This window comes from Pelobates fuscus, chromosome 7 (genome assembly GCF_036172605.1).
Source record: "Pelobates fuscus isolate aPelFus1 chromosome 7, aPelFus1.pri, whole genome shotgun sequence".
NCBI classification, from domain to species: Eukaryota; Metazoa; Chordata; class Amphibia; order Anura; family Pelobatidae; genus Pelobates; species Pelobates fuscus.
Window position 1 is genome coordinate 27,280,305 of NC_086323.1, and position 16,912 is coordinate 27,297,216.

Genomic DNA, 16,912 nt, shown 5'->3' on the forward strand with positions numbered 1-16,912 from the left:
ATGAATGACTGTCAAATCATAATTTGGAATTTGCTCCTGGCAGAAGCTGCAAAGACTTGGGGCTCAACAGCACATAAGAACTCATTTTTGCTTTTAACCATAAAGCATTAAACAGAAGAACTGGACCGTGCAAGAGAGCTTACCGTTTTATTTGGGGTCCTTGCAGGCGTTTTTCGGGATGAAGTTGGTGTTCTGGGTACTGTTATCCGTGTTCTTGATCTTTTGGGAGAAGTTGTCTCTTCCTTCTCCTCCTCCACCTCCTCCTCCTCCTCCTCGCTCTCACCACTGCTAATTAACACACGCTTATCTTCAATAGGGACAAAGTCGTCATCCTCATCATGGTCTTCTCCATCACGGTTTGCCATTTCACTAAACATACACGCAGTACAGGTTACAACAAACTTTTAATGACGTGCAGACTAAAATAATATTTTTTTTTTTTAAAAAGCCACCATAGATTTTTGGCAAACATATAGACTACAAACTGTATCACAATAGTATCTAAAACCCTCTATGCAATAAACAATGAGTGATTCTTACTTTAGCTGTTTACGGATTCGGAGGGAACTTTCACAAGCAGATTTTCTCTGAGAACGTGGAGTCTGTGGAGTATCGTTATCCTTCTGTTCTCCTAACCTACATAGGGGAGATAACAGAAAAGGCACAGAAAATGTTATAGAACGGACAAAGCAGAAGGGCACATGTTCGGTTTATACATGTCTGGAAACAAACAGTCAAGTTTAGGTCTTGACATAGCAGACAGTCTATGGCTTGCAGCCAGAAGAGACAAGCAGTCGGAAATCACTTCACGCCATTAATGGAAACCTTGGTTCTTAGACACTTCTGAACTAAATTTCTCAACGATACATGGTCATGTTTAATGAAATCAGAACATCGTGGGAACTGTAGTTCAAAAACATTTGAAGCACAGGTTAAATGAACACCGTTGGCACTTTAACAACTTCATCTTATAGAAATTGTTATAGTGACTGCAGTTCTGCCCCCAAAACTCTTTATTTCACGAATTAGAAGGCATGGGAGCGTAGCTTCAATACACGCCTCCAAGCCCCTTGGGTATGAGAGCCTGGAATTTCCGTAACATACCGCAACGTCACGGTCTGCCATAGAGAATCATTGCATTCAATGATTCTGTGTGGAAGAATCTTGAGCACCAAGTCTGCTTCTGCACTGCCACAACCTCATTCTCAAGTGACATCATCTTGGAGACATACCTCCAGGATGACAACCCATTTCAATGCTCTATGACAAAATAAAAATGTTGGTGGCTGCCAAGTCTAGTAGACACAGGGCAAAACCATAGACAAAGCTGTAAACTTCTAAATTATTATCAGGGTGGAGTTTTACACACCTATTAATTTACTTTAAATTAACAAAAAATTCATAGACAGACAACATTTAACAACTAGAAAAGCTAAAATTTCTGGGGAAATTGTGTGAAGTGTTCTTGCCTCAACCAGTAGTCTACAACTGGAGTGGGCAGAGTAACTGTTATTATTTATTTATATAGCACATTTAATTGCAACGTTGTTGCCCAAAGTGCTTCACAGATACATTAAAACATACATTTATAAAAACATTAGCAAGTGTACAAAAGGCCCTGTGTCTATGACATCACTTGCTGCTCCAGCCTGGCACAGGTCAGAGTATTTTGGCGGTTGCCATCTTCAAACGGTCGTATTTTAAAAACTATAAATCCTACAGTGAAGAGCTTTATATTGTGAGAATCACAAGACCCAGACCTACATTCTGATGCATGGTATGTCTCTGAGATATTAACAATGAAGGCACAGTCGCAGTTTAGAAATTGCCCTTCAAATGTGAGCTTTGCAGAGTGGAGTTTCAATGAATGTCAATGGATGGCATGAGTTGCAAACAAATGGTCATAATGTGATAACTATCAGGACTATGGCTTAGCTGTGGACATTTTTAGTGGCATCAGGGACAGCTGAACGTTTTGATATAAGATTTGTGTAGGTGGGCCTGAAAATGAGGGAGTGGTGGCAGTTTAGAAATCATGTCCTGATTTTTTTTGCCCCTACAGACACTCCCTTGCACACGGCACCAGCCACCATCCACACGGATAAACGTGAGCCACAACCCAAACTACGCACCTAAACTGATAACAACATGAAAATATACACCCATAATGTTTGAGGGTTAAATACCCCACAAAAGGGGGCGGAGCCTAGCTACGGAGCGAAGCAGACGTGTGGTGCCTGGGCTCCTGAATCCTGGGCTAATTTTGGGCCATTTACCCCAACAGTTGAGCGGCAATACCCCACGTTAATTGCCTCACGAGTAGGGGTTACACTCCTGAACGTGTCAACACCTTTCTCAAGGCGGCACGATGTCAGAGACCCGGGCTACCCTGCTGCGGCCTACACTGGAGGGACCAGGGGAGAGACGGCCGATCACCCTGGACTCCCAACCGGCAAGCTGTCGGGGCTACTTTCCTACCCCCCCACCCTTTGGACCGGTGGGGGTCATCCCGGTCCTCACTGGGCTGTATGGACACTCATCAACTGGTCCTCTCTTGCAGCGCACTGCAGGGACAGGCACAAAAGATGGCGGCACCCTCCCAAGCTGGACAAGGCCTGAACTCACCTCATGGGCCTCCCCCTGACCCCACAGCAAACATGCTACTGCAACTCGAGGTCATCTTCCAGTCCTTCTGGGCAAAGATCCAGGCACGTCAGGAGGGTGAGCGGAAGGGGACTACCACGCTCTCGCAAGGAGTCCCGGCCACTAACACACCTCCCAGCACAACCGCAAGGAGTCCCGGCCACTAACACACCTCCCAGCACAACCGCCGATCTTCCCAAACCAAGAACCGCACAAGACGCAGCCTCACAGCGTCACCGACGAGTACGGAGGCCCAAACGTCGCCGGTGGCCCAGACCCCCCACATACCCCAGTCAGGGGAGGGAAAAGACCAGACCGCATGGAAACCAGAGGCAGACTCTCAAACAGGCATGGAGCCGGAAGAGCGCAATGTCAGGGCACGAACACGCTGACCTCCACCTGAGCCTACTGTGCTGCATGGACTCCCCAATGGAACCACCAGGCACCCCACTAGAAGCGGCCTCGCGCAGGGGCATTGGTTAAAAGAACTCACCTGGAATATTGTCCCTCGTCCAAGTGGCACCCTCAGGGACTATTACCCGAAGCGAAACATACTTCACTTGCCACCCACATGGGGACTCTTGAGACCCGAAAGGGTATTCCTTCACCACTGTGCAGCATTAGTGTGATGGTTTTCCTAGCACGTTTTACCCTTGCACACCCCTCCCTGTCTCCTTGTCTTTTCCCACACTTATACTTTCATTATCCCCACATTTATGCCTTACAAGCCTCGCTCCCTCAGTCAAGAGACCCACTTGCCCACTAGCACAGCTACATTCCCACTAATGCAGCGCATTCTTAGCCTCATATTCACACACTCCTTATCCTGAAATGCAATTTGTGTGCTTCACTGCGGTGCGGGCATGTTCTCTCACACATTTCCCAGTGATTCTTTTCTTACACTACATGAAAGCTTATACAGCTAGAGCTCTTCTGTATTTCAAATCTGCATCTTGACAGCATAGCTGTATAATACTATCACCTCATGACCTGTCTGGGTAATATTATGCTCAGTTGTTTTTGCTCGACTTATGCTCTATACCCAGTCATATATCTCTAGCCTGCATTAACCTGTTATTACCAACTCTTGTAAAAAGAAAAAAGTGCAGTTTAGCCAGACATTACTTGTTAATTCTGTCTCTTTGTTTATATACGTAACCAATGTCTTTATTTAACAATGTATCACCACTGCATGACAAAAATAAAGAATAAAAAAAAAAAAAAATACCCCACAAAAAAGGCACACACTCCTTAAAGAGCTCAAAGGCACCCAAGCCGACGTGATATGCCTGCAAGAGGCCCACTTTTCAGCAGATACAACTCCCGCCCTGGGGAAGTCAATGTACCCCCATCAGTACCATGCCACCGCACCCACAAATGAAAGGGAGTCTCTATCCTCCTCAGCCGACACTTAGCCTTTGAAGAAATTCTGGTAAAGGAGGACCCGACGGGCAGGTACATTATACTGATTTGCACTATCAATAGCTCCACCTATACCATAGTCAACACATATCTACCAAATGTAAACCAGGGAACATACCTTGGCAAACTGCTAAAACAAATAACACAGGTCCAAACAGGTACCATGATCATATGTGGGGACTATAATCAGTTCCAAGACACCGCCCTGGCAACCCACACAACCAAAAGAGCAAAGGTACTGCACAGACAGTGCAAAGCCTTACCCAAACTGTTAAACGCATACGGATTATATGACGCATGGCGCACACTGCATCCTCAGGGGAAGGAGTATACACATTATTCCCAGGTACATAACACGTATTCAAGAATAGACGGGTTTTTGTTACAGAGCGCACACCTGAATAGAATGATAGAGTGCGAGATAGGATCATCCTCCTGGTCAGACCACAACCCGGTTACACTTCATCTAGCAGACCACTACAATTACAAGAACAGAGGCCCCTGGAGGTTAAATGAACAACTCCTCAATGACCCCCAATTTGTCCAAACACTAGAACAGGACCTGCACACGTACTTTCAATCCAATGACACGCAAGACATAAATGCCCTCACTCTATGGACGGCCCACAAACCTGTTATCAGAGGCACTCTAATCAAGCGAGCCTCTTACCTCAAGAAACAGCAGAACCACACACACGCCCAAAATCTCAAAAAATTGCAAGACCTTCACAGAGATAACATACTCACCCCCTCCGCGATCCCACAACAACAGATACAAGAAATGCAAAATCAAATAAATGAAGCAAACTTTCGAAAAGCGAGCTACGCACTGAAAAAATTGAAAGGCAACACATTTGTCCTAGGTAACCAGGCGAGCAAAGCTTTGGCCCAGAGACAAACAGGGACAAAAATTGACCCAACCCACGCAAATCTGCAATGAATTTGCGTCCTACTACAGTTCCCTCTACAATGTGACCCTCTTTTTAAAGCACAATGAATAGTACCCACCAACCAATAAGGACATCTTAGCATAACATAACAAATTTCAGTTACTGGGTTCTTTTCTCTAATTTCTGGTTAGTTAGAAAAAAAAACCTATACAGGAGGAATTAGAGAAAGCTTTTTTTTTTCCTTTTTTACTCCAGAATGGCAAGATGGCAAGCAAGCAAAATTTAAGTACCACTCACTTCTGGTGGATTATACGTATGCAGTGGCCTGACCGTCTAGGACAGGCCTTTTGCCGTGGAATCATACTGAGAATGAACATAAATATGCTGCAGCCACGACAGTGAATATGACAGGGGCGTGATGACGGAGCGCGACGTGACGTGAGCGCGCGCACCAGGAGGTGGAGCTCAATGGGGGTAACGGAACGGGAGGAAGGTGCAGCCACGAGGGAATGGCGTTTATGCTGAGTCCGTCGGGAAACCGAAAAGCGGCAGCTGCCTAGTTTGCCCTCTGGAGAAAAGCGGACGCAGCCATGAGGAGATGAGGACTCGGGGTACATATAAATACAAGGCACTAATGCTGTGTGGATTCACAATTGGATATCCGGGCGTATACTTGACTATCAACTGGTAAATAACTACAACGATTTCTGCTTGGTTTACTTTGAAGAAGTGGCTGATACCCCTTAAAATATAATTGTTGGAACTGCAAGTTCATAGATTTGAATTTAAAAACCTTTGATTTTTCTGACTAGTATTAATGGACCTCTTGCAAACAATCTTGTAAATAATAGGATTATATAAAACTGGATGAGAAAAACAGCATAAATGTTAAAATATAATAAGTGGTTTAATACTATAAAAAGGTTATGACCACAATGATTGATTACAAGAACTGATTGTTTAACCCCTTAAGGACACATGACATGTCTGACACGTCATGATTCCCTTTTATTCCAGAAGTTTGGTCCTTAAGGGGTTAAGAAAGAGAAGAGGAGAAATTTATCAGCTTATCTATCAGCTGGAAAATAACTATAATGATTTCTGTTTGGTTTGTTTTGATGAAGTGGCTGACACCCCTTAAAATATAACCGTTGGAACTGCAAGTTCATAGATTTGAATTTAAAAAAAGTTTGATTTTCCTGACTGGCACCATTGGACCTCTAATTGGACCATTGGACCTCTTGTAAATAATCTTGTAAATAATAGAATCATATAAAACTGGATGAGAAAAACAGTATAAAGGTCAAAATATAATAAGGGGTTTAATACTCCAAAACGGTTATGACCACAGGAATTGACCTCAAGAATTGATTGTTTCAAGAAAGAGAAAGAAAAGGAGAAATTTTTAGGGAGAAAGTGGAAAAAAAAAAGAGGAAAAAAAAGGAAAAGGAAAAATTAAACAAGTTAACATCGTTCAGACCCTGGAGGAGAAAGAAGGGAAAGAAAAATAGAAGGAAAGATAGAGGGGAAATAGAAAAAAAAAAGAAAGGAAAAGAAAAAAAAAAGAAAGAAAAATAGGCCTCTGAACGCTCTCCATATTGGTTTCTTGATACAACAGTAAGTAAAGATGGCGATGCCAAAGATCTCAAAAAAAAAACAAGGAGGTCAAAAAAGATAATAAAAATGAAAAAACGGTCTCAAACTTTTTCTCACCACATAATAAACAGAGTGAGGAATTATCTTTTTTGGACGAATCAACATTGGAAGATAAAAGAGGTTCAATAACTAATTTCCAAGACTTTATAAAGATAAGTCTAGATAATGAAACTGACATTTTTAAGAAAGAATTAGAAAATAGTACTGCTCAAATGACAAAACAAATGGAAGAAATTAACAGAAAAATAGCTAAAGTGGAAGAAACCCAAGAACAAATAACTAACCATTATAATCTAATCACAGAAGATCAAACCAAGATAAAGGTGGAAATAAAACATTTAGAAGATCGAGTAAATATGATGGAAGAAAGAATGAGAGCTAAAAACATAAGGATAAAAAATATCCCAGAAGCTATCTCGCATGATAAAATCAAGGACTATTTGAACGGTCTGTTTGCAGCATTAAATCTACAACCTCAAGTTTCGGCAGTGTGTATGGAAAACATATACAGAATTAAGAAACCCCAAGGAATCCAGAATGCTTTTCCTAGAGATACGATTGTTACTCTTCATTCCCTGATTGCTAAGCAGCAAATAATAAATGCAATAAGAAACAAAAAATTATCAGAAGATGACAAATGTAAAGATATCCAAATTTATCAAGACTTATCTAGAGCAGTAAGAATGGAGAGAAAAAGTTACTTTGAAAAATTGAAACCATTGAAAGAAAGAAATATTGGATATCGATGGGGACCAGGCAAGGCTATTACAATAAATTGGAACGACACAGGAAAAGTCTTTCTGAACCCAAAAGAATTAGAAGAATGGACATCTCAACAATTTAAGTAACAAGGACAGAAAATGCAAGAGCTCTGGCGAAAAAGGGAAGAGGAGCGGAGAAAATGATAAGAGAGGGGAGAGAGAAAGGACTTTTTTCTTTTCCTTCTTCTTCTTCTTCTTCTCCGCTCTCCCCACTCAATGAGTTAATGTTAGGAAGTAATTGGTTGGGTTTGCTATGAAAATTTTCACACGGGGGGGAATGGTTGGTATGAGGGGGAAATGTTAAATGATGGTAAAATAATTATTTAAACGGGTTAATAAGAGTGTCGAATGTGATATTTGATATGTGATATGTAATCATGGATAAGTTAATATGAGATTTCCCAAATATAAATACAATAGATGGAGTTTGTTAGGGGATATAATTTGAACGGAAATTTTCTAAGTATAAGGTGAAATAAGGGAGCAATGGTAAAATAATACGAGCACTTAAGTATTAAGAGTAATATTATATTCTCACCAATGGATCTGTGAGATGTATTCTGGGATTTAGGGAGGATTTTTGATAAAGTAAGTAAAGGAACACAGGAGGTGTGGATATAATGATATTGCACAAATGGAGGGGTGATATTTTGATATATGATACGTAAAAATGGATAAATTAATAAGAGATTTCTTAAATATAATACAATAGATGGAGTTTGTTTAGGGGATATAACTGAACACGATAATATAACACTTTGTATGGATAAGGTGAAATAAGGGAGTAATGGTAAAATAATATGAACACTTAAAGGACCACTCTAGTGCCAGGAAAACATACTCGTTTTCCTGGCACTAGAGTGCCCTGAGGGTGCCCCCACACTCAGGGACCCACTCCCGCCCGGCTCTGGAAAGGGGAAAGGGGTAAAAACTTACCTTTTTCCAGCGCTGGGCGGAGAGATCTCCTCCTGCTCTCCTCCTCCGATCCGCCTCTTCTCCTCCCCGTCGGCTGAATGCGCACGCGCGGCAAGAGCTGCGCGCGCATTCAGCCGGTCACATAGGAAAGCATTCTCAATGCTTTCCTATGGACGCTGGCGTGCTCTCACTGTGAAAATCACAGTGAGAAGCACGCAAGCGCCTCTAGCGGCTGTCAATGAGACAGCCACTAGAGGACATAGGGGGAAGGCTTAACCCATTCACAAACATAGCAGTTTCAGAGAAACTGCTATGTTTATGAAAAAATGGGTTAACCCTAGAAGGACCTGGCACCCAGACCACCTCATTAAGCTGAAGTGGTCTGGGTGCCTAGAGTGGTCCTTTAAGTATCAAGGGAAAATACATAGTTTCACCAAAGGTTTTGTGAGATGAATTTAGTGATTTATGGAGGATTTTTGATAATAGATAGTAGATGAACACAAGAGGCAATATAAATAAATAGAATGGATATAACGTTATGTGCACATTAGGGGGTAAAAAGAAAGAAGAGATGGGGGAAAAGGGGGGGGGGGGAGAGGGGAAGGATGGGTGTTTTTTTCTCCCTTCCCTTTCTCACTGTGTGGGACTAAATAAGAGGGAAGGAAAAAGAATGGCTGCATACATAAATAAATACATAAGATTGCTCTGATTGCCCCTAAGGAGCTACCACTTTAACCCCTTAAGGACCAAACTTCTGAAATAAAAGGGAATCATGACATGTCACACATGTCATGTGTCCTTAAGGGGTTAAGGTAAGAGATAGACCTTAGCCCTAGACAGTACACAAGATATTGTCAAGGCTTACAGGTTGAAGAGATGATTAATATTTATTATCTCTTGAAACAACAAGAATGATTGGGAATGGGTCTCTCTGTACTATGAGAGCTCAGACGTGTGTGAATGATGTGGGAGGGATGGCAGCAGGAATAGGTGTTACTTGAAAAACATAAAGCATGAAGTGTATTTCATTAAATGTACAGGGGCTAAATACCCCATATAAAAGAGCTATGATGAGAGAATTGCAAAAAAAAAAAAAAAAGGAATAGATTTAGCGATGTTGCAAGAGACACATTGGAAACGTGAAGATAGGATTAGGTGGACCTATGAAGGATATGAGATAATCTCACAAGCTGCCTTGAATAAGAAAAAGAAAAGAGGAGTGGCCATAATCCTTTCAAAAAGAATAAATAGAGAAATCATATATGAAGATGTAGACATAGAAGGACGGTATCAGATATTAATATGCAAGTTGGAGGAGAAAGTTTACACTTTGGTAAACGTATACCTCCCAAACGTACTACCAACTAAATATTTTAAAGAGATTATGGAAAAAGTAGACAAAGTTAAAACAGGATTATTAGTTATTTCAGGAGACTTCAACTGTGTGGTGGATACAGTTCTAGACAAAAAAACAAAAAGTAATAAACCCATAACTAAACATTTGATAAATCAAGCTAGGATCTTGAGAAATACACTTCTAGAAAATAACTTATTGGATATATGGAGAGTATTCAACTCAGAGGAAAGAGAATATACGCACACTTCAAGGGTACATTCCTCACTTTCCAGAATAGACCTTGTGTTGGGGGAAGCTAATTTAGTAGAACAAATACAAAATATATATATAGAAGAGGATGTCTGGTCAGATCATAGTTATATTATTTTTTTTATAAATGATGTCAAAAAATATAGACCTAATACGACATGGCGTCTAGATGACAGTATTTTGAAGAATAGTAAAGACCAACTACAAATTAGAGAATTGATTCAACTGTACTTTAGAGAGAATATCTCAGAAGAACTCCCGATAACCACTATATGGTGTGCATTTAAAGCGGTGGTACGGGGGTATCTGATTAAACTTAAAAAAAGGATCCAAAGAGACAGAGGTCAGACTAGAGAAAAACTATATATAGAATACTATCTGTTGGCCAGAAGAAATAAAAGATTTTTTAAATAATGAATCATCTAAACAACTCTCTGAGATCAAAATGAAAATAGAAAAAATGGAGAAAGAACGAATAGAGAAAAATCTAGAGAGGATGAAATCCAATCTTTATTATGATAATATAACAACAATTTTTGGTCTGTCATTCTTTTATAAATGGCTAACAAAAAAACTCAAAAATACAAAAAATTGTAAAAATAGGATTAGTAGCATTAGAAACGAATCAATAATTTGTAGAAAACCAGAAACAATAGCAAAGGCGTTACAAATATACTATGAAAAGTTGTATAATTTACCAAATCAATCAAAAGAAGAGGCTATAAATGATTACTTGAGGGAAATTAATTTTCCCAGGATTTCTGAAGATCAAAAAATAATGCTTAATGCCCCTTTACAAATTAGGGAATTTACAGGTGCTATTAAAAAACTTGTGAACTATAAGACCCCTGGCCCAGACGGTCTGACCAATAGATTCTATGATATATGGAGATATTTTGGCAGAATATTTGACTAGAACATATAATGAAATCTCTCTGAAAGGTACAGGCCCTAAAGAATTATTACAAGCAAATATAATCCCTATCCATAAAAAAGATAAGGATCCGCAAGATCTAAAGAACTATCGCCCGATATCACTTATTAACGTCGATTCTAAACTATTTTCATCTATACTGGCAGATAGGTTGAAAAAGATAATTATGGAATTGGTAGATAGAGACCAGATAGGGTTTGTCCCAACTAGACAGGCTAGTACTAACATAAGAAGAATGATCAATGTTCTGGATTGGAGTGATAGAACGCGAATTCCCCTCCTGACCCTGTCACTGGATGCAGAAAAGGCCTTTGACAGGGTCGGGTGGGGATATATGATGGGGGTGTTAAGGGCAATGGGTATAGATGGATGTTGTCAGCAATAGCCTCTATTTACCAAAATCCTATGGCGAGGGTAGTGGGCATAGATTTATGCTCAGATTGGTTCCCATTGAAAAATGGCACACGGCAAGGGTGTCCACTCTCACCTATTTTATACATTCTCTCAATGGAACCTTTTGCAATTAGAATAAGAGAAAACCCGGACATCCGGGGAGTACCAACCTCTGATAGAGAATTAAAAATAAGTATGTACGCTGACGATACCATTTTGACCCTCACAGACCCAACCAAATCAATTGACAACTTGATAAAGGAAATAGAAATATTTAGTACTATCTCAAACTACAAAATAAACTCAGATAAAACAATTGTTTTTTAAGAACTGTAGCAAAGAGTGGAAAAATGAATTTTTGAAGACATATTGCTTTACGGATGCGAATGGGAGTTTTGAATATCTAGGAGTAATATTATCGGATAATTTGGACAAAATGGTGGAGATTAACTTTACTAAGCTTCTGAAGTCCACTGGGATATCGTTAAAAAAATGGAATCCTTTGTTTCTTAGTTGGTTGGGAAGGATAAACATAATAAATGCGTATATAGTACCTAGATGGACATACTTTTTTAGAATGGTTCCTCTAAAAATAGCATTGCCATGGTTGGAGATAACACAGAGGCTTATTAAAAAAAAAACTTTATCTGGAAGGGGAAAAAACCTCGGATTAGTTTAGACCAATTAACAAATACTATAGAGCATGGAGGGGTGAACTTTCCGAATATAGTAAGTCATTATGAAGCCTCTATCATATTCCATACTCAGTTACTAACTAAAAAAGATTCTGAAAAATCTGGCTGGTTTGGTTTAGAGACTCAAGCCTTAAATGGAAAAGAACTGATTAGGAGGTACATCTGGCAACCCAAGAAAATTGGGAAAGAAGTCAGTAGTGTAATTCTAAAATATCTACTGAATGACTGGAATAAGATTAGAAAAAAACTAAAAATCTTGGGAAATATTTATGGGTTCATGAGGATAGAAATACTAGAAGCCCTAATGCCAGATTTAAAAATAGATTCCTGGAAGGATATGAAAATTGAAAACCTGGATGATATAATAATAAGAGATAAAATCAAAGATTTTTTAACTCTGTCTAATGAATTTGGTCTCCCTCAGGCTGAGGCTTTTCGATATTTAAGAATAAAATCCTTTATAGATAAATCGCTTGCTAAGAGTAATATAATTAGTAGTATCCTCATAAAACAGATTTTTGGAAACAATAGCTCTCGGAAAAATATGGCAAATTGCTATGCCCTGATAAGAGCGATACCCAAAAATATAAGGTCTAAACAAATAAAAAGTTGGGAAAAAGAATGTAATTTAAAAATAGACCCAATAAAGTGGGGAAATATGTTGACACAGTTAAAAAGGAATGTTCACAATGTCACATTGTTTGAGACACATTATAAAGTTTGCTATCGTTGGTATTTAGTGCCAATGAGATTAAACAGAATTGATCACAATGAATCTAAAATATGTTGGAGATGTGGAAGCAACTTGGGAAGTTTTATTCATATTTGGTGGAGTTGTAGATTAATTAAGAAATTATGGGATGAGGTCTTTAGAAAACTGTATGTCTGGGACAAAATTCTGATAGAACAATCTCCAATAATGGCCCTTCTACACCTTCAATGGCCTGATCTATTAATATAACAACAATTTTTGGTCTGTCATTCTTTTATGGCAGCAAAGATTTTGATAGCAAGAGGATGGAAGAACTCTGTGACAATTGAGGTTAAACATTGGGAGAAACAATTAATACTTCAGATTAAAAATGAGATAGGGCTTTTTAAGAGGAAGGATACTGTACAGAAATATGAAATGGGAAAAAAATGTCTAAAACTCTTAGAAAACAATGAGCAATATTAATAACCTTTTGTGATGTATACACAGAAATGTTAAATTACAAAATTGACTATGTATGTATAACCGATACCCTATTGCATGTTGCGGCCTACTCCCACTATGTATGTATGTATGATTTATGAATGAACTTCGATAGTAGTTACATGGTATAGTTTGAATGGTTTGATGTCTATTACTATTGTAGTAATTGTTTCTATTTTTGTATTTCGTATGATCTATGTGTTTTGATATTGATTCAAAATTTAAAATCAAATAAAGATACATTTAAAAAAAAAAAAAAAAAAATATGCTGCAGCCACAAAAGTAAAATTAAGAGAATACAGCTTTCTTATAAAAATCGGTCAGTGAACCATCCACTAAATCTCACATTTGCTATAAAAATACTGTCCTCCATTTCCCTGATCTTACCTAATCCTGGCCTCTTCTAAAACATTGGCAGGTGTCTGTACAGGCTGGTTCCTCTCTGGAATTCTGGGAGTTGCAGAATGAGGTGTTCTGGATACAGGCTGGAAATACAAATCAGACAGACTGTGTAACTAAATGCAACAGTCAAGTGATAACTCACATAACATAACATTTAAGGCTGGAATGATTATTTCATATAGAACATGCATGATTAAAATAGGTTTACATAGTCCTGACTTGAGCTTTGCTTCCTTTGGTGGAAGACTGGTTATTTTGGTGAGGGATTATCCTGGATGAGACCATATTTAGTGTATTCACACATGAGTCACACTGCTCCCTTCTCAATAGATTTCCATAATATGGCCTACAGACTTCATTTTTAAATCCATTTTTGAAACTATTGCCTTCATAAGTCCCCAGCCACCACTTATAGGAAATGCAATAGTCCTCAGAAAGACTTCATAAATCGTTTTTGAGATTGTCTGAATGGAACTCCCTCGTAATATTTTAATGCCTTTTATCATTTTAAAGCTTCATTTATAACTTAATCTTTCGCTAAGTTTTACCAATCTAGTGCCACTGTGGCTCCTCTGTTCAGCTTCCCCCTGCGGACTTCCCTTGGCCTCTTCCACAGGGCATCTCTGAGCTGCACTTAGTGCAAATCCGTGGAGGATCAGGGATAACCCTGTAACAGTTACTCAAATGTATGCAGATAGCCACTGAATTGACCCTGCAAGTACCAAAACCGCTACAGCTTACTACAATGGATATGAGCGCTGTCCCTAAAAGGTATTTAATACAACAGACTGCATGTATTATAAACTCTAAATGCCACTTGTATGCACAGTAATCCTTGATTACCAGCACTAGAAAGAGGTACAAGAGACCTTACATTGTTGACAGGCGTCTGACAACAATGCAGGTATTCAAGGGTTAGTGTGTAACAAGAAGCCTTACATTGTGGGTAAGCACCAGGCACCTCAAAATCTGTTTTTCACTTCCTTGTTAACTTACCAACATTTTAAAATGAAAGCCCGGCTACAGCAAGCTGCAATGGCAAAGATGCTTGGAGCACTCTTTAAATTGATACCTTTTTTGTTAAAGAACTATTCTGCGTTTTTGTATAGACAGGTTCTGTCAGTTTATCCTGAACAGTATCTGGAGAGTAAAATTCTGGATGAAATCAGAACCTTTTACCCTTAGGGAGCTCTCAGCTTGTAACCAGTGTACAAGGTGTTATAATGTTATGGAGTTTGCTGCCAGACTCACAATTTCTAATCACCACTAGCCATTGTCAAATGAAAATTCAGCCATACTAAGTGCATCATTGACAGTTACTACAAGGCCTGACTAGTAGTGTAGGATTTGACATTTTAAGCTGTGCTGCCAGATATCTACCCTTAAATGACTAATTTGACTTTATGTGATGGGACAGTGCTTGCTAGTGGCCACAAACAAGTTGTGTATTGATGGGAGGCTGATGGAATTGGCTAAGCAATTGGGTTCTTCTCCATGCCCATGCTATATAGGGATTTTGTAGCTTTTAAGAGGTCTTAATATTCAAGTACAGACACAAGACTTGTGTTGTGTGGTAGTGTTTTTTTTTATAATAAACTGGTCTGCTTCTTAAGTCTCTTATTCCTGACTCTTCCCCCTCAACCTGGGATTTGTAGTTCAGCTGACAACTGGACTACAACTCCCATGAAAACCTTGCTGTGCCTATGAAGCACTGTTATATAATTTTAAACACAAATGAATGACTGTCAAATCATAATTTGGAATTTGCTCCTGGCAGAAGCTGCAAAGACTTGGGGCTCTACAGCACATAAGAACTCATTTTTGCTTTTAACCATAAAGCATTAAACAGAAGAACTGGACCGTGCAAGAGAGCTTACCGTTTTATTTGGGGTCCTTGCAGGCGTTTTTCGGGATGAAGTTGGTGTTCTGGGTACTGTTCTCCGTGTTCTTGATCTTTTGGGAGAAGTTGTCTCTTCCTTCTCCTCCTCCTCACTCTCACCACTGCTAACTAACACACACTGATCTTCAATAGAGAATAAGTCGTCATCCTCATCATGGTCTTCTCCATCACGGTTTGCCATTTCACTAAACATACACGCAGTACAGGTTACAACAAACTGTTAATGACGTGCAGATTAAAATAAAAATGTTTTTTTTTTTTTTTTAAAAAGCCACCATAGATTTTTGGCAAACATATAGACTAGAAACTGTATCACAATAGTATCTAAAACCCTCTATGCAATAAACAATGAGTGATTCTTACTTTAGCTGTTTACGGATTCGGAGGGAACTTTCACGAGCAGATTTTCTCTGAGAACGTGGAGTGTCGTTATCCTTCTGTTCTCCTAACCTACATAGGGGAGATAACAGAAAAGGCGCAGAAAATGTTATAGAACGGACAAAGCAGAAGGGCACATGTTCGGTTTATACATGTCTGGAAACAAACAGTCAAGTTTAGGTCTTGACATAGCAGACAGTCTATGGCTTGCAGCCAGAAGAGACAAGCAGTCGGAAATCACTCCACGCCATTAATGGAAACCTTGGTTCTTAGACACTTCTGAACTAAATTTCTCAACGATACATGGTCATGTTTAATGAAATCAGAACATCGTGGGAACTGTAGTTCAAAAACATTTGAAGCACAGGTTAAATGAACACCGTTGGCACTTTAACAACTTCATCTTATAGAAATTGTTATAGTGACTGCAGTTCTGCCCCCAAAACTCTTTATTTCACGAATTAGAAGGCATGGGAGCGTAGCTTCAATACACGCCTCCAAGCCCCTTGGGTATGAGAGCCTGGAATTTCCGTAACATACCGCAACGTCACGGTCTGCCATAGAGAATCATTGCATTCAATGATTCTGTGTGGAAGAATCTTGAGCACCAAGTCTGCTTCTGCACTGCCACAACCTCTTTCTCAAGTGACATCATCTTGGAGACATACCTCCTGGATGACAACCCATTTCAATGCTCTATGACAAAATAAAATGTTGGTGGCTGCCAAGTCTAGTAGACACAGGGCAAAACAACCATGGACATAGCTGTAAACTTCTAAATTATTATCAGGGTGGAGTTTTACACACCTATTAATTTTCTTTAAATTAACAAAAAAATTAATAGACAGACAACATTTAACAACTACAACAAATCGTTTTCTAACTACTGAGCTTCATTGATGGTTAAGCATCAACATTTCCTAAAGCCATCATTTCACTAATTGTTCCCATACATGTTTACTTCTAATAAAAGTCTACCTTTTAGAGAGCTGGGGCAAATATTTTTCTTGTGTGGATAGCACCTTCTGTGGTGTCTTAGACCGCGTAATCCTGGTAATTCCATCCACATCTGTACCCCTAAGAGAACATTTAAAAAAAAAAAAAAACTGTTTTATTCTCAAA

The 16,912-nt window shown here is 39.2% G+C and overlaps 1 protein-coding gene across 1 annotated transcript in view; it reads right to left on the reverse strand.

Annotated features, from left to right (window-relative positions):
* ORC1 (origin recognition complex subunit 1) overlaps positions 1 to 16,912 on the reverse strand; it is a 31,536-nt gene that overhangs the window by 9,244 nt on the left and 5,380 nt on the right. The window contains exons 7-12 of the mRNA XM_063427198.1: positions 16,769 to 16,867; positions 15,776 to 15,862; positions 15,390 to 15,597; positions 13,498 to 13,595; positions 541 to 636; positions 144 to 369 (exon numbers count right to left, since the gene is read on the reverse strand). Coding sequence (XP_063283268.1) covers positions 144 to 369; positions 541 to 636; positions 13,498 to 13,595; positions 15,390 to 15,597; positions 15,776 to 15,862; positions 16,769 to 16,867 — 814 coding nt within the window. The remainder of the gene's footprint in view (positions 1 to 143; positions 370 to 540; positions 637 to 13,497; positions 13,596 to 15,389; positions 15,598 to 15,775; positions 15,863 to 16,768; positions 16,868 to 16,912) is intronic.